This window comes from Miscanthus floridulus, chromosome 7 (genome assembly GCF_019320115.1).
Source record: "Miscanthus floridulus cultivar M001 chromosome 7, ASM1932011v1, whole genome shotgun sequence".
Lineage (NCBI taxonomy): Eukaryota > Viridiplantae > Streptophyta > Magnoliopsida > Poales > Poaceae > Miscanthus > Miscanthus floridulus.
Genome location: NC_089586.1, coordinates 86,376,056 through 86,397,431, shown reverse-complemented (window position 1 = coordinate 86,397,431; position 21,376 = coordinate 86,376,056). Strand labels below are relative to the sequence as shown.

General features: G+C 46.6%; 2 protein-coding genes across 4 annotated transcripts; both read left to right on the top strand.

Moving 5' to 3' along the window:
- The first annotated feature begins 8,171 nt into the window (after nt 1-8,171).
- LOC136467225 (importin subunit beta-1-like) lies at nt 8,172-14,518 on the top strand. Of its 3 annotated transcripts, XR_010761543.1 has the most exons (4): nt 8,172-8,436; nt 9,955-12,367; nt 12,464-12,902; nt 13,429-14,518. XR_010761543.1 is itself a non-coding variant. In XM_066465833.1 (3 exons), the coding sequence occupies exons 2-3, from the start codon at nt 9,957-9,959 to the stop codon at nt 12,663-12,665; spliced, it is 2,613 nt and encodes an 870-aa protein (XP_066321930.1). In that variant the 5' UTR covers nt 8,172-8,436; nt 9,955-9,956; the 3' UTR covers nt 12,666-12,939. The 3 variants fall into 3 exon arrangements, 2 of the variants coding, with proteins under 2 accessions (XP_066321930.1, XP_066321931.1); XM_066465833.1 differs by lacking the exon at nt 13,429-14,518 and having other exon boundaries at nt 12,464-12,939; XM_066465834.1 differs by lacking the exons at nt 8,172-8,436; nt 13,429-14,518 and having other exon boundaries at nt 9,949-12,367; nt 12,464-12,939.
- A 3,221-nt stretch (nt 14,519-17,739) lies between these two features.
- Nucleotides 17,740-18,425, top strand: LOC136463679 (disease resistance protein Pik-1-like). The gene is made up of 2 exons (XM_066462653.1): nt 17,740-17,911; nt 18,016-18,425. The coding sequence occupies exons 1-2, from the start codon at nt 17,903-17,905 to the stop codon at nt 18,355-18,357; spliced, it is 351 nt and encodes a 116-aa protein (XP_066318750.1). The 5' UTR covers nt 17,740-17,902; the 3' UTR covers nt 18,358-18,425.
- Nucleotides 18,426-21,376: the final 2,951 nt, after the last annotated feature.

The window sequence follows — 21,376 nt, the reverse complement described above, 5'->3', positions numbered from 1 at the left end:
ACCGATTTGATCCCCGAGGCAAGTTTGGATAGCTCTTTGGTATGTGGCGCCAGCGTTCTTTAGTCCAAAAGACATGGTCTTATAACAGTAAGCGCCGAATGGAGTAATGAAAGACGTCTTGCTTTGGTCTTGTTCTTTTAATGCGATCTGGTGATACCCTGAATAGCAATCGAGAAAGGATAATAGTGCAGACCCTGCTGTTGAGTCAACTATCTGGTCAATGCGTGGTAGCCCGAACGGATCTTTTGGGCAATGTTTGTTGAGATCTGTGTAGTCAACGCACATGCGCCACTCGTCCGTGTTCTTCTTCTGCACAAGGACCGGGTTTGCTAGCCAGTCTGGATGCAGGATTTCCCTGATGAATCCGGCTGCCATCAGTTTTGTGATTTCCTTTTTAATCGCTGCCTTTTTGTCGGGTGAGAATCGTCATAGCCATTGCTTTACAGGCTTGGAGCTTTCATTAACATTAATTCTGTGCTCAGCCAACTCTCTTGGGACGCCTGGCATGTCGGCCGGCTTCCAAGCGAAGATATCTTTGTTGTCCCAAAGAAAGTTGGTGAGCGCGAGTTCCTATTTTGCCGAGAGGTGAGCACTGATGGTTGCTGTTTTGGAGGTATCGCCAGTGCCCAAGTCGATTTGCTTGACATCGGCTTCTTTTGGTGGTGTGATGATGCTGGGCTTTTTAGCTGGTATTTCTAATTCTTCTTGGCTCATCTCTGCAGCAATTGTGGCTATTTCTTTTCTTCCATTGTTGGCTTGTGCTTTGGCTGCAATTTGGATTGCCTGAACGTCGCAGTCAAAAGCACGCTTCAAATCACTTCGAAGAGAAAGGATACCATTGGGTCCTGGCATTTTAAGCAGTAAGTACGGATAATGTGGTATTGCCATGAATTTTGCCAGTGCTAGGCGTCCGAGGATTGCATGATATGATGAATCGAAGTCTGCGACCTCAAATTTGATAAACTCTGTTCGGTAGTTCGAAGGAGTTCCAAAAGTAACGGGTAAAGTAATTTGTCCGAGCGGCATGGCTGCTTTGCCGGGTACTATTCCGTAAAAAGGTGTGCTTGTTGGTGTGATCATCCCGGTGAGTTGTAGTCCCATTTTCCTTAGTGTTTCTGAAAAGATGATGTTGAGTCCGGCTCCCCCGTCGATTAGTACTTTGGTGACAGTCATACCAGCAATAGTTGGATCTAGAACCAGAGGATAATGGCCTGCGTTTCCTACGCTAGTTCATTGGTCTTCTCTGGTAATTGGATAGGATACTGTGACCAATTGAGATATCTTGGTGTAGCCGGTTCTGCTGTCATGATAGTCCATAGTGCTAGTTTTTCTTGATGTTTGCTTCTGCAATCTGGGGCCCCTGAGAAGATCACTGCTACCGTTCCCCTGGGTTTTTGGAATCCTTTGTCCTCATGGTTGTCTTCATCTTTTTTCTGAATGTCCTCTTTGGTGTTCTCCTTACTATCTTTTCTTGTGTATCGATAATTGAAAGTGTAGCAATTTCCGATGGTGTGCCTCCCATTAGGGTGCAATGGGCAACGTATGTTTTCAATGTCATCATATCTTCTGGGTTTGGAAAACTTCTTTGATTTGTCGGCCATTGCCACGGTATTGTCTGGTCTACATTTTCTTTCTTGATGTCTGTCATTCCGATGATTTTGCTTGTCCGGGTTGTCCTGGTTGCTTCTATCCGGGAACCTCTCTCGTGTTTTTTCTTCTGCAGTAATCATCTTTTCTACTGTTCGTCTGAATTCTTCATTGTTTCTCGGATTTTCTTTGCAGAAGTCTTGAAATTGCCACCTAGCCATGATTCCGTGAGAGAAAGCTTCAATTACTTCTCGTTCGGTGATATCATGCACTTGAGCCTGCAGTTCGCCGAATCGTCGATAGTAATTTCTAAGACTTTCGCCTCCCTTTTGCTTGAGTCCTTTCAGTTCTGCATGAGTGATCGGGTGTGTGATGATACCCGCGAAATTTTCACAAAAAGCTCTTTGCAAATCCTCCCAATTTCTGATCGATCCTGGGTTCAATTTATCAAACCATTGGAGGGGCATAGTTTCTAGTGCCATGGGGAAGAACAGGGTTTTGATATCATCGTCTCCTCCGGCTAGTTCAATTGATTGTGAATATATTCTGAGCCATTGCCTTGGTTCAGTTTTGCCATCATACTTGGAGTGGTTAGACGGTTTGAACTTATGAGGTAATCATACTGATGCAAGCCTGTTCGCGAAACAGGGGAATCTGGCGTGCGTTCCGGCTTCTTTGAATTTGGATTCGGCACCTCCTTCTGGCCAACTATTGTTTTGATGGGAATAACTCTGCGAGGCTATCCGAGTAGGCACCTTACTCCTGGTCCTTCTTGGTTGTTCAAATTGGTGGCCTTGATTATGTTCCTTCCTACTTCCTCCATTATGGCTTCCACCTGGCCCAAGTCTTTTGAAGGCGGACCTCCTTTGATTTTGATCTTCTTGCCTGTGGGTTGTTGATCTGGCGGGTAGTCTTGATTGGTCTCTATCTTCATGCGTTCTTGGGATCATTGACCAGAGTAAGTCTTGGAGCTGTTCATACTTCTCATCGGGATGTGAAGTTGCTCTGAGTTCTTCTAATGCTTCTCGAATCTTATCGTAAGGCGTATTTGCCGTGCGTCTTCCTTCGACTTCTCGTTGTGATTTTCTTCTGTCGTATTCAGCCAACTCTGACTCATATCTGATCCAGGCTTCCCTGCGCTGCCTAGCACGGTGTTGGTGCCCTTGCTTCAACTTGTTTTTCCTTTCTCTAGCTTATTTCTGACTCTCTGTTTCTCCATCGTAGCCCTGGGCAAAGGGTGATATGTTGGATTCTGATTCATCCGATGACCTGACATTGGGTGCTTCTAGGGGATTTAATGGTGATCGAGGACGTCGAACCATGAGTACTTCCCATGCATGAGCCATTCTATTATTGGTGTTAGTTTTCATACTGTCAGAGTTGCTGATGACTTCAGTAGATGTTTCGATATCGCAGATCGAGTCTCCTTCTTGGTAAGGTAGAATAGTTGTTGTTGTTGTGCCGACTAGTTGGGTTCCGCTATCTTCAGGAACGGAACCTGTCCAGTGGATGATACAATCTTGCGATGTTATCGTTAGCACAAGTCCCTCCTAGGCTCCTGTCAGTGGTATCCCAAGCATTGGATTGAAAGATCTTTTGAATTGTCCCTGATAGGATTTTGCCATGTTGTCGAGCCCAAACGGAAAAGAATTCGACTTCTTGAAACAACTCTGAATGTAATCCGAGTTGTTTTGGGTTGTGCTCTGGAATCCTACTGAAAAAGAACTCGGTTTTTTGAAAGCACTCGAATAGAACTTCACCTTGGACATGGAACCTGAATTCGAGTCGAACGCGCGCAGCCGTGAAATCTGATTTGAATCGGATATTATGAGCTGCGTGAATCTTCTGGTGAGCTAATCTGTCGTAGTTGTTGAAATAGGAAATTCTTCATGATGATCCGGATCTTTGAGGAGGTGGCCTTGAAGCTTGCCGTAGTTGTCTGCCTCGCAGATCCATGAGCTGAAGATGAAAGTTGATCCCGTCGGGAAGATCATGTTATCGAGGTCCATCGAGCTCTCGGATGCAAAGTCGCCGAAAGCCCCTACCTGGCGCGTCAGCTGTCGATGTTTTACCACCGATAGCCTGCCACGGGGATACCCGAGGCAGTATGTTCAGGCTTCAACATATGCTGAACTCGATGGAGAACGCAAGAGACAGTCGATTTATCCTAGTTCAGGCCCTCGATCGTAGATCGAGTAATAACCCTACGTCCAGTCAGCGTTAGCCTTTGCGTTGGATTGATTGTGAAGTGTTGTGTTGTACAATTGCTGTCCCTTTCTCCCAGGAGCCCTGCCCTCCTTTATATAGTCAGGAGGCCAGAGTCCTAGTCGGTTTACAATGAGATTTCCTAGTAGGATTACTGAATAGTACTACTACTAAGATTACATGGGAAGAATCCTAGTTGGACTAGATCTTCTCTCTCCCTTGCGGGGTATCCTGTGGGTCCCGCATCAACAAGCTCCCACTATCGGCCAGCCGTAGGCCAGAATGCCCCATAGGCCACCATTGCCCTACCAGCTGCCGCTGCTACCCTCCTTGCTTTGCACTACGGTGCTGTGGCTGCTACCACTACATCTTGCTACTACACACGTGGGCTAGCCCTTGCTGCCATACACTATCTTCTCGCCATTATGGCGCTGTGCCGCACTTGGCTTGGTCTGGGCTAGGGACACACGTGCACATTCCCTCTGACCACATTAGCCTATAGCATGCGCACGTGTGCCATTCCTCTAGCAGCCAGATGCGTCCCGCCAAAGTGAGGACGAGCCGAGCCAGACCTACCCCCTATCTTCTCTACTGCCATGGCCGCCGAGCCGCGCCATCAAATTCGGCATGGCTAAGTCACCATCACCTAATTCATCATGTCCTTGGCTTCGCCATTAAGTCGTCTTGCTAACTGACCCCACCCCACCTTAAATCGTGCCTGGCCGAGCACCAATTTTGGAGTTTCCCCGACACTGAGTCATTAAGGCCACATTCGGTTGGCGTGGTGGCAACCCTTCCCACTAGCAGTTCGTGCTCAACCAGCTGCACCACTACCCTCACCTTGACTCCATCTTCATCCTACGCTCGTCAGCTATACCTATATCGCCCCCTGTCGTTGCTGACATGACCGTGCCACCACGGTGCGCCGTCGCACGGTTCGACCACACGTGGCCAGTCCTTCTCTATCATCCTCCGCTCCAACCGTCACCTCGACCTAGTCCACGGTAGCCTCCTGATGCTCGCTCGCTAACCAATTAGGTCTATAGCTGCCCCAGCTCACTAGAATAGTGGCGCCACCGTCGTGGATGGCCACGCGCCGCTACAACCTTTCCCAGCAGGTCATGTCACCTCACACCACCGCTTAGCGTAGCCGCTCGAGTTGGAGATGGTGACCGACCCGTTAGGAGGGTCACCATAGGTCCTAGGTGGCCGGCGTGGCCACGCTGTGTCACTGCCGCCGTGTCGCCGTGCGTTGAGTCACCGAAGGTGCGCGCGGGGGAATTCCAGGATAGCTAGGGGGTTAAGTGAGAAGGTTTGAGAGAGAGGGGGAAATAGCGTTAGGGCTTAGTTGTAATTCAGAAGAAGTTTGAGGTCTATTTTGCAAAAGCACCAGCGCGCGCGGGCTCCCCGCCGCGGGTCGTCTCACGAGCGAGCTGGCGCTCGCGTGGGCTGCGCGGGAGATTTGCTTTTCTTTTTCTAGGAAATTAGTGATGATTTTCTAATTTAATTTCTAAGCTGATCTTTGACAATTAATATAAAATCGTGTATGTGTCCAAAAATTATAAAACAAATTTTGTTAGGTTTCTAAAATTGTGATCTATCTACTGGTATAATTAGTTTATACATATACATATTGATACTACTAGCTATTAAATCATTTGAGAATGCTTCATATTATTAAGTTAATCGTTGTATAATTTTTTGTGGTAAATTGGTGATAGCTTTAGTCCTGAAATTTTTATAGTAGCTTTATTGTATTATTATGTGCTCACTGTAATTTTTATAGCCTTAGAACATACTAAGTATTAGGGTAGTTAAATGCTCTTTGTTTTAACATCCATAAAATCATTAGTAGAAATAGAGATATATCCTTAGTTTGCAAAGCTAAATGTTTGTTAGTTGAACCCAATACTTTATTTGATGAAGATGATAGTTGGCTTATTACCTTAGTAATTAGAGCTAGCTTAGTAGCTTAGTATATGTATTCTTATTTTAAGAGTTGATGTTGTCTAAATGTTAAGTATTGCATCATCATCACATGTATGTAGAGAACGAGTTGGTGGAGATAGAGACCACAGACGATCGTGAGTTCGAGGAGATCGTCGAGGAGCATGAGGAGGAGATTCTCGTGTAGGAGGAGGTTCCAGAGCCACCGACGACTGATTCAACTAACACTGCACCTGCCCAAGGCAATCCCCGCTGCATAACCCTTATTTTTTATAATCACCGTATATATATATGTGATGTGCATTTATGTTACAAGAATTTTATAGAAACAACATACATAGATATATTCGTCCTATGAGTCTTACTAGTGCAGGTTCGAGTAGCTGCTATGCTTAGGTTTTCGATAGCGTGAGTAACCTGTCGTTACTCACAATAGATGATTATTATAATTATTATCATGATAAAAATAATGAAAGGAAAATAAGGACCGGACAGGGATATGGTATGAGTTATGGTGGTTGTGACGAGTTGTGTCCCGCGGCCATAGGGTTTAGCTTGGTTATACTGTTTTCTCTGTCCGTGTCGATTGAGGACCGTCAGTTGCTGTGGATGGTAGTCTGGTCACAGACTTATTATCCTGAGCACATACTTGCTTATGGGAGCGGAAATGTTCGTTACGCTCTTATCGTGGGTTTCGACTCTTTCTGGACCGACTGATTGGAGGTGGAGAAAGGTGGAGGTCTAAGCACCATACCGAGACCGGGTCTCAAGTGTAGGGGCTTGGAGTCCAAGTTTAGACGGGGACCTAGACCCCGTGATAGGAGTAGAATAGACCCCGTGAGACAGTACGACTTAGCTATGGTTTAGCACCGCAGTAAGAACTGGAATATGAAATATGGTAAAATGTTTCTCATTGCTCAACCCTGACTTGAAGATAGTACATGTGCTTACCTAGAATGATTAGTTAATGAAATAATCATGACTGCTAATTAAACTTGATCTTAAGAACGTACTTCTAGTAATGTTTTTCGTAAACAAAAAGAAAACAGCGAACCCATATTACCTATTATACTCCTTGGAGTCGGGAAACTATTCCCACTAGTCGGGTAAGTCTTGCGAGTACATTGTATACTCATGGTTTATTTACCCCTGTTGCAGGTGCAGTTTGATGAGTAGCTCTTGTGTGGAGGATTCTTCTGGTGGGCACAGATGGATCCTTATATTGTTTCCGCTAGATGTTTATTTTCTTTCCGCTGTTTAATTATCATATTCTGAACTCTGGTATTATAATAAATAATTTTCAAGAACCCTTGTTGTTTGAAATGAACTAAGTATTGTAAATTCGTACTCGTTATTGCATTCTGGAGGTAAAACGTGGATTATTTTGAGTTCTTCCGTAAGGTGTGCTCCACAGAACTGTCCAATGTAGCTCACTTTTGAGATGCTTAATGTCTAGAGGAATACAAGCGCATCAAAAACATGTTATTTTGGGCTACCGCATGGGGACTCCTAGCGCAACCCGCTTCTCTCGAGCAGCTTACAACATTGCAGCTGCTACATGCCACCTAGGCGACATCCTCGACACACTGGACCTAAACACCAACGAGAAGATTCGGGAGGCCGCAGGTGGAGAGCTCGGCGTCTCGCCTCCGCAATGCCACCTCGAGGCCATGCCACCAGGTGCTACCTTCGGATGGGGACCGCTCTGATGCACATGCCCTCCCGACGACAGCAGCTGCGACAGCTGCCCCCAACGACATTGGCTGGCCAAGGGCGCGAGGTGCCAAGCCCTGACGCGAGCGGAGCTGCGACCTCAACCAATGCTGCCCGCCTGTGCGAGATGGGTGCGTTACGAATAATACTAGCTAAGGTACCAGAAGAAGAACCCTTCAACTACGCACGTCCGAGAAGTCAATGGACGTACAGTGGGCCATTTCAATTTGCCGTTGATGCTAGCCTGGGCTTAATTAACCGAGACAAAAGGCAAAAAAAATTCGGTCATAAATTTGATCTTTGGTCTGAAGCAATTGAACTAACCAAACTTAGCTCGGTCTTTACCCTCCTGGTGACCGAAGAACCTGATAAACTCGAAATACAGAAAAGGCCCATTAACACCCTCTAGCCCAGTAGCAAACACCGGCCCAACATTTAGCAACCCTAGAACACCTTGTAGCCCAGTAACAAACACCGGCTCAACATTTAGCAACCCTAGCACCCAAGCGCCACCTCCCAGGCTCTCAACCCCCACGCTGCCGCCACTCCCACCCTTTCGGCCTTTCTCTTTTGTCTCCTACATCCGCACCCTAGCGCCACCTCCTGCTCGCTGCAAATGGGCCAGCGGTTACCCTCCATCCTTCTCTGGCCGCCCGACAGCATGGAGAAGGCAGCTGAGCTGGCAATGGCACGCAAGCAGGCCGCCAGCCCGCAGCCCACCACCCCCACCTCCTAAAACCCTAGCCGCCTCTGCTTCCCTCCTCCGCTCCGCCTCCCTCCTTTCACTCCCCCCCTTCCCCGCCGGAGTTGCGTTTCATTTGAATAGAATAGGCGAGCGGGGAAGCATCTCCTAAACCACCCTCCGCTCTCCCCAACCGCCCCGAACCCTAGCGTCCCTTCCGCGCCGCCGCCGGATCTCTTGGGCTCGCGTGCAGCGCCGCAGCGGGGATCCATCCAGGCTTGGGTTGGTTTCTACTCTGCGCGGTAAGGAACCCTAATCCCTTTTTTTGCTCGGATAAATCGCTCTTTTCGGTCCGCGGGATCGTTCGTTTCGATGCTGCCGCTCTAATCTGATTGTTTGTTTCTCTGGAATCCGTAGAGTTCGTCGGGTATAAGCTTGCTTGCTGCGTGAGTAATGCAGTGCTCTAGTAGCGGTTCATTTTTTCCGTTTTTCTTTTTTTTTGTTTAGGGTTTAGCAGAATCCCCCTGGCCTCTGTCATGTAGGTGTTGATTTACGCGGTAGGCTTTGTTGCGCTGCCGTGCGAGTTATAAGGTTTGTCTGTAGTTTTCAGCGTTTTGATTGAAGTTGTTCATATCACGATTTGGCAGATGATTATGTTCACCAAGTGTCGGGAAGGCATGGAGAAGGTTTTAGGGTCGCACTGGGTAACCGTTACAAACGGTTCTGGACAAGTGCTTCTGTTGTTGCGTAGTCCTCTTTTGGCAGTGTTCTCTGTTGCTAATGTTTGGGCGAAGCCAGCTGGAAATGACGTTGGGGTCAACTCCACTAAAATGATAGAATTAAGCTAGAGATGTAAAGGATTTGTTAAGAAATTATAGGATTTCGCGGACCCCAGTGAAAGGGCCTAGCTTCGCCCATGTAGTAAGTACATCCATCTGGCCTGGCTTCAATCAAATCGTGTGAAGCACTTTGGTGTCCATATGCCTTAGCCTTAGGTTTGCCTTTTTTATTCCTTGGATTTTAACTGAGACACAGGCTGTATGTGCTTAATGGGGTCTTTAATCTTGTTGAAACTCTGGTCATCTCCTTTCTTAATATGTTGCCAGCATCTAGTCACTCATGGTCATGTTGTGCCTAAGTTTGGTGGATCAATGTATTCATACAATGTGGTGTAGATATGTGTGTTTGTTCTCTGTTGGGCGATATACCTGTTCATCCTATAATATATTTATTTGCAATTTGGGTGCACAATATTTACACTGTTGCATTTCTTTATGTTTTTTTTTCTGGAACACGCAAGAGAGCTGCATATCATTATATTAAGAAGGAATATTTATGTTTTCTTCTCATGTAATATCCAGCTGTATCATGAATATTGTTGCTGTGTAATTTCTTCATTGCCCATAGGCTGCATGGCGTCCTTTTCTGTTATTAGGTTAAAAATCGCTTATGGCGTTATTCATCTTCTGCTCAAGTTGTGTTGTATGATTTATGGCTTCTTTGAGCATGTTCTTTAGCTTTGAATGGTTGCACAGATACATTGGTTGATTTAGGTGTTTAGTGATAATCTTGGATTGCTGATGAGGCTAAGCAAATATTATGGATATATGTGCTTTAATATGGATGAAAAATTTGCATACAGTGCCTTTGTTGAATGAGTTGTTTGGCTAATATCTGTGCTGTGAACAATTTAAGCTACGCCCAACTGTCTCTGTCTGACTGACCTTTAGTAATCTGCACTGTTGATGTATTATGTTGCTTGTTGATTTTCTGTGATTCTTTGCTGACTGAAAATCTGTTATTTTTTTTGTAAGATACAGCCATGGATATCACTCAGGTTCTGCTAGCTGCTCAATCTCCAGATGCTAACCTTCGAACAGTAGCAGAAGGCAACCTCACGCAGTTCCAGGAGCAGAATCTTCCTAACTTCCTCCTCTCCTTATCAATAGAGCTCTCGAACGATGAAAAACCTCCGGAGTCTAGAAGGCTTGCTGGTATTATCCTTAAGAATTCTTTGGACGCAAAGGATTCTGCGAAAAAGGAGCTACTGACTCAGCAATGGGTAAGCGTGGATCCATCTGTCAAATTGAAGATCAAGGAGTCGTTGCTGGTGACACTAGGATCTTCGGTGCATGATGCAAGACATACCTCTTCACAAGTCATTGCCAAGGTTGCATCAATTGAGATACCACGTCGAGAATGGCAAGACCTTGTTGCCAAATTACTGGGCAGCATGACTTCTCCAGGTGCATCCGCTCCTTTGAAACAAGCAACACTAGAGGCATTGGGGTATGTGTGTGAGGAGATTTCTCCACAGGACATGGAGCAGGACCAAGTGAATGCTGTTCTGACTGCTGTTGTCCAGGGAATGAACCAGACAGAGCTCAGCCCTGAAGTTCGTCTTGCTGCAGTTAAGGCCCTATATAATGCTCTTGACTTTGCTGAGAGTAACTTTGCAAATGAAATGGAGAGGAATTATATAATGAAGGTGGTTTGTGAGACTGCTGTGTCTAAAGAAGTGGAGATCAGACAGGCTGCATTTGAATGCCTTGTTGCTATAGCATCCACATATTATTCACACTTAGATCCTTATATGCAAACCATATTCAACCTGACAGCTAATGCAGTGAAAGGTGATGAGGAACCGGTTGCACTTCAAGCTGTTGAGTTCTGGAGCGCTATTTGTGATGAAGAGATTGCGCTCCAAGATGAATATGAGGGATCTGAGGATGGCAACTCTACTGTGCACTTTCGCTTTATTGAAAAGGCCCTCCCTTCACTTGTGCCGATGCTGCTAGAAACTTTGTTGAAGCAAGATCAAGATCAAGATCAAGATGATAATGTTTGGAACATTTCTATGAGTGGTGGGACGTGCCTCGGACTCATTTCTAGAACTGTTGGTGATGCAGTTGTCCCTCTTGTGATGCCATTTGTCGAGGCCAACATCACAAAGCCTGATTGGCATTGTCGCGAGGCGGCTACTTTTGCATTTGGTTCTATCCTTGAAGGCCCCTCTGTTGAAAAACTTGCTCCACTAGTCCAGGCTGGTCTTGATTTCTTGCTTAACACAATGAATGATGCAAATAGCCAGGTAAAAGATACGACTGCTTGGACTCTTGGGAGGGTATTTGAGCTCTTGCATTCTCCAGCTGGTGCAAACCCAATCATAAATAATTCAAACCTTCCTCATATCATGTCTGTGTTGCTTGAGAGTAGTAAAGATGCTCCAAATGTGGCTGAGAAAGTCTGTGGAGCTATTTATTTTCTTGCCCAAGGTTATGAAGATGCAGAGTCAATGTCTTCTGTGCTCACACCTTATCTACCTAATATCATTGCTGCTCTTCTTTCTGCCGCGGACCGTGCTGATACCACCCATTTCAGGCTTCGTGCTTCTGCTTATGAAGCACTGAATGAGATTGTGAGAGTCAGCAATATACCTGAAACATCAGGCATCATAGGCCAATTGTTGCAGGAGATCATGAGAAGATTAAACCTTACATTTGATCTCCATATACTTTCTTCTGGTGATAAGGAGAAGCAAAGCGATCTGCAGGCTTTGCTATGTGGTGTTCTGCAGGTCATCATCCAGAAACTGAGCAGCACAGATGCAAAGTCCATAATTTCTCAGACTGCTGATCAGTTGATGATGCTGTTTCTGCGTGTCTTTGCCTGCCACAATTCTACTGTGCATGAAGAAGCAATGCTTGCAATTGGTGCTCTTGCATATGCTACTGGTCCAGATTTTGTTAAATACATGCCTAACTTCTTCACATACCTGGAGGCTGGCTTGCAGAATTATGAAGAGTACCAAGTGTGTTCCATCTCTGTTGGGGTGGTTGGTGATATTTGTCGTGCCTTGGAAGATAAAATTTTGCCCTTCTGTGATCGCATTATGACTGTTCTTCTTAAGGACCTATCAAGCTCTATGCTCAATCGGTCTGTGAAGCCTCCGATTTTCTCATGCTTTGGAGACATTGCTCTTGCTATTGGTGAGAGTTTTGAGAAATACCTACCATATGCCATGCCGATGCTCCAAGGAGCTGCAGGACTCCTTGGTACTCTTGATCAGAGTGATGATGATATGGTTGATTATGGCAACCAGCTCAGACGCGGCATTTTTGAGGCATACTCTGGTATACTCCAGGGCATCAAGGGCCCAAAAGCTCAGCTGATGATCCCATATGCAACCCATCTACTACAGTTCACTGAAGCTGTCTTCAAAGATAGGAGCAGGTGCCTTTCATTTACATTGTAATTTCTGTTCAATTTTTTTTGTTACCTGTTTCTTACAGCTATAATATATCCCTGTTTTGTTGTTTGTGCCATCAGGGATGACAGTGTGACAAAGGCTGCAGTTGCTGTCCTTGGGGATCTCGCAGACACGCTTGGCCAGAGCTCAAAGGATCTGTTCAAGACCCACCTATTCCATGTTGAGTTCTTGAGGGAGTGCCAGGCCCAAGAGTTGGATGATGAAGTTCGGGAGACTGCGCAATGGGCCCAGGGGATGATAAACCAGGCGGTCGTTTCTTAATGTGGGATGGTTTTGGTTTGTTGGTTATGGGAGGTTTTTTCTTTTGTGGCTGTGCCAAGTTCATTTGCCACAGATGAACGAAAGGATACCTATATATATATATGTAGTGTCGGTCTTAGGATCCTGGTAGGCATTTGTGCATTGTTGTTGGTCTGTCAAGCCGGTGTGCGTCACATTGGACCGGGTGGTTTCTGTCCGTGGATGTCTTGAACAGCAAAACTTGGTTCATTTATCTTGGTATTTTTTAATGCTGGTGATGTGTTTCCTTCCTGTTTTTCATTTCTTGTCCAGCTGATCCAATTTATATAGGATGCACACGCAGACAGATACGTTTAATCAAAATTTGATCTGCTGGACATGTTTGGTTACTGGTTATTCCATTTCCATGTCATTATAGCTTTTAGGTTATGCATTGCTGCGTGTGTAAGGATGTATGTGGGGCAGGTCAGTGGTAGTCGAGGTGTACAATCTGTTACTGGCAGAAGTCGGCTCGGTAAACAGATGGAGCATGGAGCAATCGAGAGAGCAAGGCAATGTTATTGGATAGTAATAACTGGATCGGACAGTATTTGTGGTTTTCCTTCACAAGCAGAAAGATTTTCCATATTTATTTCTTATTCCATATGTTACTTCTTCCAATGATTGGGTGTCTACAGTGCGTTACCTGCAGAACCAAACTTTCAGTGTGTCAGTGTGCAATTAGCCCTTGCATATTTTCCCTGCTTTCATCATTAGTTTGATTGATATGTCTTTGATATTTCAGGTTACATCTTCACTACGAAATTGAAGAGTTAGTCCCACAAAGAAAAGAGCTCCACATCTTGCACAAGAAGGAAAAAAAATATAGTATGACATTATTTTTCTAATTTTTCTAATGAAACTCCCATATGAAATGTTTTATTGTTCTTTGCAATATGAACTCCCATATGAAACGTTTTATTGTTCTTTGCTCAAAATGCCATACGACCTTAACAGGCGAAAGAATTAAAGGGAACTACTGCCAAGGGATCAGTCATACAAGATATATTTTTTGTTTGGGCAATATCAGCTGCCATCTAAAATATATACACAATAAGTAGATACCTCATCTCCTCTATTAGGCGATAAATTTGATTTATTCCGCTTTCCTAAATAGTGGCATCTCACAGTTTGATAAATCCTACTGATATTGAGAATATCTCTGCTGTCAACCTATTGATGTTGAAATTATTTCTAATGAGCTTGAGTTGGGCATCCCAAACTATGGTTGCCCAACAATGTTTAAGTTATGGACATCTTTCTACTGTTGCATCCCTGTACATCTATCAAATGTTTGGTTTTTGAATTATGTCATCAATTCCTCCCAATTATTCATTTCTAATTTTACTTCGAATATTTTTGGCATAACCTACTTCTATGCCAGAACGGAGCATCCTGATTCATCAGCTGCTGTTGGGTTCCAAAAAAAAGGTTACCATACTCTCCAATACTGCAATCCTAATCCTTTGCAGCTCACCTTAGCAAACGGAAAAAAGTTTTTCATATTGATCGTACCTTTCCACTTTACCATGTCATTCAAACACTTGCTGTTTAGAAGGTACTGCTGCGGATTTACAGAAAAGAGAGATGGAAGTATTGTTTAGTTTATAATAAGATTGGAGTGTCATACTCTTGCATGGTTATGCATCCATATATGATATATCCATCTTTTTGTTTAGTTGCCTCCAACAAACAAAGTTATGTAGTTTGTTGAGGTTGCTTTAGTTTATTCTGGTGTTTAATGCTTTTTCCAGAAACAAATATTTTGTCAACCTTCTTTGTAGTTGCAATTTCTAAAATTAAATACACAGCAGATGCAAAGGGTTGCAAATCACAATGGATTGTTGAGTCTTCAGATAGCTACATACCAAAGATACATACTGTAGATTTTTATCTGCATGTTAACTTAGTCTAACTTTGGGGATTTATTTACATGCCGGAGATTACTTGAAGCAAATTCTGACTTTAATTATGTTTCAAACCTATGGCTGAGTTGTCTCGAATGAACAAACTTATGTAATTTGTTCTTGTTGTATTGGTTTATAGTGGTGCTTTAATTTTTATTTTCATGCACGATTTTTGTCAACCTTCTTTATCATCCCCATAGAAAAGAATTCTACTCTAGTTTGAAGCTTCAGTCACCAGCACAGGCAGACACAAAGTGTCAGTATGCTTTTTCTCATGAAGTCGATCTGTGACCTGGGAATTTCCTCACTCGCTATTTGGCTTCTGATTAGGTGCATCGCTGCAAAGGCTCGGAAAGTACCGAGAAGCAATGAGGCAGTACACCAAAGTTCTGGAGCTGTCTAAGGAGACGGTTGAAGATTCTGGCTGCACGGAGGCCTAGGGTGCCATAGCGGACTGCTACACCGAGCTGGGCGATCTGGAGCCAGTGGCGACGATATATGACTAAGTACATACTCCCTCGTCTCAGGATACAAGGCGTAACTGTTTTTTTCCTTAGTTCGTGATACAAGGCGCCTGCATCAATGTTTTCAAGTCGTCCGATTAATCGCGATTAATCGTCCTAATCGGTGCCTGCTTACTGATTAGGGGTACCGTCGACTTGTACAAGTCGTCCGATTAATCGTGATTAATCGTCCTAGTCGGTCTCGACTGGACGACTTGAAAACATTGGCCTGCACTTTAACTCTTGCATGCAACATCTAATGCAGGACCAAATTGACTCCTGGCCTCCCACGCCAATGCATTTGTGCAGCATGCTTGCATGAATGTTAGAAGCTACTAATTGGCTTCCGTTTCTGCATGCACACATGCGGCGTCACAATAAGAGCAAGTATAATAGCAGGCTGTAAGCTGACTAAATGCTGAGGTGGAGGAGAGAGGGGAGGAGAGAGAGGAAAAGCGGGCTGTAAGCTTACAGCCGGCTTGGGCACAAGAACCAAGAAAGTCTGTGAGAGAGACAAGTGGGCCATGTATTAACTGTAAAGAGCTAACTACTATATGAGTGGGCTGAGAGAAGGCTGCAAGTAACCTTACAGCCAGCAAGCCGACTGTATTATTAGCCTTGCTCTAAATTAGATGGAGAAAAAAACGCCTTTGCTTCTTGGTCTTGGTGCATGAGGGAGTGGCGCCTTCTATCCTGAGACGGAGGAGTATCGAGGTAGCAGCCCGGCGAATAGAGAGCTGGCCCCTGATTTCTTACAGACGAGACGGTGAGTTCCTTCCTGTTGGTTGAGTTTTGCTCGGCACAAGGCGTGAGTTTTGTCGTCTGTTCAACTTCACTGCGGGGCTTGGATTGTTCTGAGATCGATTTTGATATTTGTAGAGACAAATATTGATGGTGCTGCCCGCCCGTCTTTCATCAAAGCTTGGTTTCTGATATGCCTGCGTGCCTAGCGCATACGGTTGCAGTCGTGATAATTATGCATTGCCCATTGGTCATGAACTCTCATCGGTGTTGTTCCATCTTCCAACTGTTGTAATATCGATGAACCGTAATTCGAGTATGAACCGTGCCAGAATAATACCCGCCAAACACTCTCCTAGCAGTCGTCGAGACCTGGGAGACGCCATCGAGTTGGTCACCGGCCGGGACTGGACGTGGACGCGACGACATGGTGGTGCGCCGCCGGTGCTGCCGCTGGCCACCGGGTGCAGTGGGAGCCGGACTGCAGGTCCTGCGTCGTGCCCTAGCCAGATGTGACGGTCGGCGTGGACAGCGGGTGAGGGAAGCCTCGGACGTCGCTCGTCACTCGTCGGGCACAGGCAGCGCCAGCCGCCACTCGCCAGCGATGCAGCGTCGTGCCTCGTGCGTCAGGGCCTTCTGCGGTTGTGTTATCGGAAGTTCATCAGGAATTGGGAATTTGGGGGCAACGGACGCTAGTGGAGGGCTGGAGGCAGTGCCGTACCAGGCTGTTGGGCCACAAAGATCGATGGATTAGTAGTGGCGCTTGGGATTGGGGGTCTCCTCTGAATTGGGACATTGGCCCCGTTCGGGTCTCCTCTGAATTGGGCTTAAGATCTACTTATTTTTTCATCTGAAATAATGTTTTTCTCTCACAAATTCATCCAGCATTCCTTCAAACCATCCAGATTCCTCCAGAATTCAGATAAGCGAACAGGCCCATTGGGTAGTATGGGTAATTCGGGTACCACGAGTTGATACTCGAATTACCCAAATTAATTTCGGATATCTATAGTCAGTATCCGAAATTGTAATCGGATAGTTTGAGTTCGGGTAGTTCGGGTGTAGATATTGGGTATCGGGTATTTTGCCCACCTGCCACAGCCGCCTATTGCAGCTGATGGGGCGTCGTGTATGCATGTGAAAAGCGGAGGGATAGAGCGTTGCGGGCTGCTGGCACAGGAAGCAGAGGGGGAAGCGTGGGGAGCGGCACGAGCAGTCCCCGGTTGGCACGGGTGTGCAGCAGCCGCGGGCATCCATCCTCCTAGCGCTAGTACTTCCGTTGGCCAATTGGTACAGAATCACCCTCGATGGGATCGGATCATCCAGTGTTCTCCGGGCCGGAAGCCCGGAACAGCAGTAGTGCATGTCCATGACGTCGTCCTGACCGTAACAGCCCTGTTTCGGGCTTCCCTTATTCTTCTCGGCGCTGGACCCCTGACCTGATCAATGGCCATCCATTTAGCCAGGTCCGACCGTGACAACCTTGAGCACCAAGGACCGCTGGAGTGCGCTTCCTACTCACTCGTACAGCAGCCAAAATCTGAGCACGGTTTCCCTTTGGCTTTCGCCATCGGAGGGGCCACAAGGGACTGACGAGGCGACCTGCACGCGCTCTCCGAGTCCAGCAGCTTGTTCGGTTGGCTGGTTCGTATCGTTGCTGGTTCGTGAAGAAATACGGCTGGCGAGTTTGTGTAAGAGAAAAATACTGTTTCGACTGAAAATTTACAATCGTTTACAACGAGCCACGGCCAAACGAACAGGCTGCAGGTCTTCTCTCCTCTCAGTGACGACAGCGGCCAGGTCATAAACAATAGCTCATCTCGTATTGATGAGCTCTGTTTTCTCTAATCGCATCCTACCCTAGCCTACCCACTCCATTCGGCTATATATAGCAGCTCAGGGGAGGCTGCTCTGCTCAGTGCCCAACCACAGCAAAGCAACTGCTTCGAGGAGCCTCCACACAACCCTCGGACAGTCGGATCTCCACACCAAATCACTCCAAGCCTCTTCCATCCGCGCGTGCGGGGCGTTCTCTGGAACTCCAAATCTTGGATTAAAATCATCAGCCATGGTCAAGGTACCTGCACTGCAACAGCTCGATTCTTCGTTTGCGCGCTGTCTGTTCTGCTCCTAATTTCGGCTCAAACTGACACTGCTTCTGTGTCTCCTGACTCTCCGCAGCAAAAGATCGTGATCAAGGTGCCGATGGCGAGCGACAAGTCCCGGGCCAAGGCCATGGCGCTGGTGGCCGCCGCGGGCGGGGTCGACTCCGTGGCCATCGCCGGCGCCGGCAAGGACCAGGTCGTCGTCGGCGGCGAGGGCGTCGACTCCATCAAGCTCACCAGCGACCTGCGCAAGAAGATGGGCGACGCGCAGCTCGTCGAGGTCGCCGAGGACAAGAAGGAGGAGAAGAAGCCCGACCCCGTCGCCGACTACATCCAGTACTACTACCACTACCCGCCGCCGGTTGGCGTCGCCTACGACCCCTACTCGCGGCCAGGCAGCACCTGCTCCATAATGTAGACTCTGTTAGATTAATTTGGGTCAGGCCCATTATTTATTCTAATTAATCAAATAAACTTCAAAGGTTCACAATTATTGTTAAGTGGAAAAGTGATTAGTACTACATGGTAAATTCACTAAAAAGGTTCTCAACTTAAATAGTGAGTCTTAAGACTCTCACAAAGACAAGTTGAGAGGGAGAACCGGGAGGCCACAAGCGCGCCGCCGCCGAGCCGCCCGCGCGACGCGCCGAGGCCGTGGGCCTGACTTGGCCTGGTCTTATCGCTTGGCCCAACCGAAACCCTAGCCGCAGCCAACTCCCAACGCGCCAACCACCCTGTCCAGGTTCATTCCCCCGACAGGGCCTAACGAACAGATGGGGAACGCCGCGGCTATAAGGGGGGGGGGGCCTGTCCGGCGGGGGATAGACCTGACTCTTCCTCTTACTCTCCTCTGCAACATCTGAGCGAGCTGTTCGTCTGCATCTCCGACCGGAGTTCCCTGCGCGCACAGGGAGCTTCGATAGCAGGCCTCCGGAACTTCCCCCGTCAAGCGTACCTGCACGGGTAGGCGGGGAATCAAGTTTTTGGGGAGCGCCGACTTCCCGGCGCGACTGCTGCCCCAAGTTTTTGGGAAGCGCCGACTTCCCGGCGCGACTGCTGCCCCGTCTCCGCTTCTGCAGATTCCTGTTCCGGTGCTTCTGCTTCCTGATGGGAGAGTCCGTGCTACTGCTCCGACACCGCACCTGCTTCTGCTTCCTGACGGGAGAGTCCGTACTACTACTCCGACACCGCACCTGCTTCTGCTTCCTGACGGGAGAGTCCCGTGCTACTGCTCCGACACCGCACTTGCAGAAGCTTCCCGGCGCGACCTCCTCTGCAACATGGTGGACATGAGGAGGACTGGTACCCGCACCAATGCCACCGACGGAGAAGATGGTGGCTCACTGTCCGTGGGTACCGGCAATCCCACCCTAGGGTATAAACCTAATCCCAATGTGCGCTATTGTTCATATGCTTTTCTGTTAGCGTTGATAGCGTACTTGGTTGCTGCTCCGTTAAATACTACCTGCAGTAGTGGTGGTGTTACAGTATGGTTAGTGGTACTGTTACTATTGGTTAAGTCGTTTTTATGGATTAATATAAGTCGTAAATTGACCAAATATTCAACAATCCAAAAACTTGATAGGTCTTTTTCGGCTGCTAGTTTTGCTACGTCACTAAAACCACCACCATTGAAAGATGATGGATCCAACTATAAAGTGTGGCGTGTTCGTTCCAAGCTGTGGTTCACTGGTATGCGTTGTGAGCACATGATCAAGGGAAAGCGCATTGAACCTCCTTTCTCTCACGAGGAGGAGATTAAGTTCAATGAGGCAGATAACTTGTTCAAGGGGGCTCTCATCAGCATATTAGCTGAAAGCATGGTGCAAGTGTACATGGATATGGACACTGGCAAGGACATGTGGGATGCACTTGAGGCCAAGTTCGGTGTTGCTGATGCTAGCACTGAGCTATACATCATGGAGAAGTTCTATGACTACAAGATGGTCGATGACCGATCTGCAGTAGAGCAGGCTCATGAGATACAGATGCTGGCAAAGAAACTCCAGAACAATGAGTGTGAGTTGCCTGACAAGTTTGTGGCCGGCGGTATCATCGCTAAGCTGCCACCTACTTGGTCGAGCTTTGCCACTACTCTAAAGCACAGGTGGCAAGTGTTCAGTGTGACTGATCTCATTGCTACTCTTGGTGTGGAGGAGAATGCTAGGGCAAAGGACACTCATGGCAAGAAAGCGCATGAGGAAGGTTCTAGCGCCAATCTGGTGCAAAAGAAGAACTTTCATGCCGCACAGAGGAAGAAGAAAAACAAGCCTACAGTCAAGCCTAAAGCTGCAACTTTTAAGAAGGAGGGCAAGGAAAAAGAAAAGGGTCTTTGCTTTGTCTGCGGTGCATCTGACCATTGGGCAAAAGAGTGCCCTGACCGCAAGAACAAGCAGAAGAAGACCGCAAACATGGTTGTTAGCGAATCTGGAGGATCTGGGTACGGTAATCATCTACCTACAGTTTTTTCAGTTTGTCTCTCGCCTGAGTGGTGGGTTGACACGGGTGCTAACATTCATGTATGTTCTGATGTTTCTTTGTTTTCTTCTTATCAGGAACAAAGAGGTTGCTCCTTGCTGATGGGAAACGATACGCATGCTGCTGTACTTGGTGTTGGTACGATCAATCTGAAGTTTACTTCGAGAAAGATCGTGCAGCTAAAGAACGTGCAGCATGTCCACTCCATCAAGAAGAATCTCGTTAGTGGGTCTCTATTGTGTAGAGACGGCTTTAGACTTGTGTTTGAGTCCAATAAATGTGTTGTATCCAAGTATGGAACCTTTGTTGGAAAAGGCTATGAAAGCTGAGGCTTGTTCCGCTTCTCTTTGATGGATTCTTGTGATAAAATTGTGAACCATGTGAGAAATGATGATGAGTCTAATGTTTGGCATTCCCGACTCTGTCACATCAATGTTGGTTGTATGACGCGCTTAGCTAGTTTAAAATTAATCCCTAAAATCGATCTGGTCAAAGGGTCTAAGTGCCATGCTTGTGTTCAAGCGAAGCAACCTCGCAAGCCTCACAAGGCTGTGAAAGAGGCGAGAAATTTGGCACCGCTAGATCTCATTCTTTCTGATCTGTGCGAGATGAATGGTGTGTTGACCAAAGGAGGAAAGAAATATTTCATGACTCTTATTGATGATAGCACTAGATTTTGCTATGTGTACTTGCTAAAAACAAAGGATGAAGCAATGCATTATTTTAAAATCTATAAAGCTGAAGTAGAGAACCAATTGGAAAGAAAAATCAAACGGTTGAGATCTGATCGTGGGGGAGAATACTTTTCACATGAGTTTGATTCATTATGCGAGGAACATGGAATTATTCATGAGAGGACGCCTCCATACCCCCCCCAATCCAATGGGATTGCCGAACGAAAGAATCGCACTCTAACTGATTTGGTTAACGCCATGTTAGACACTGCGGGACTTTCCAAC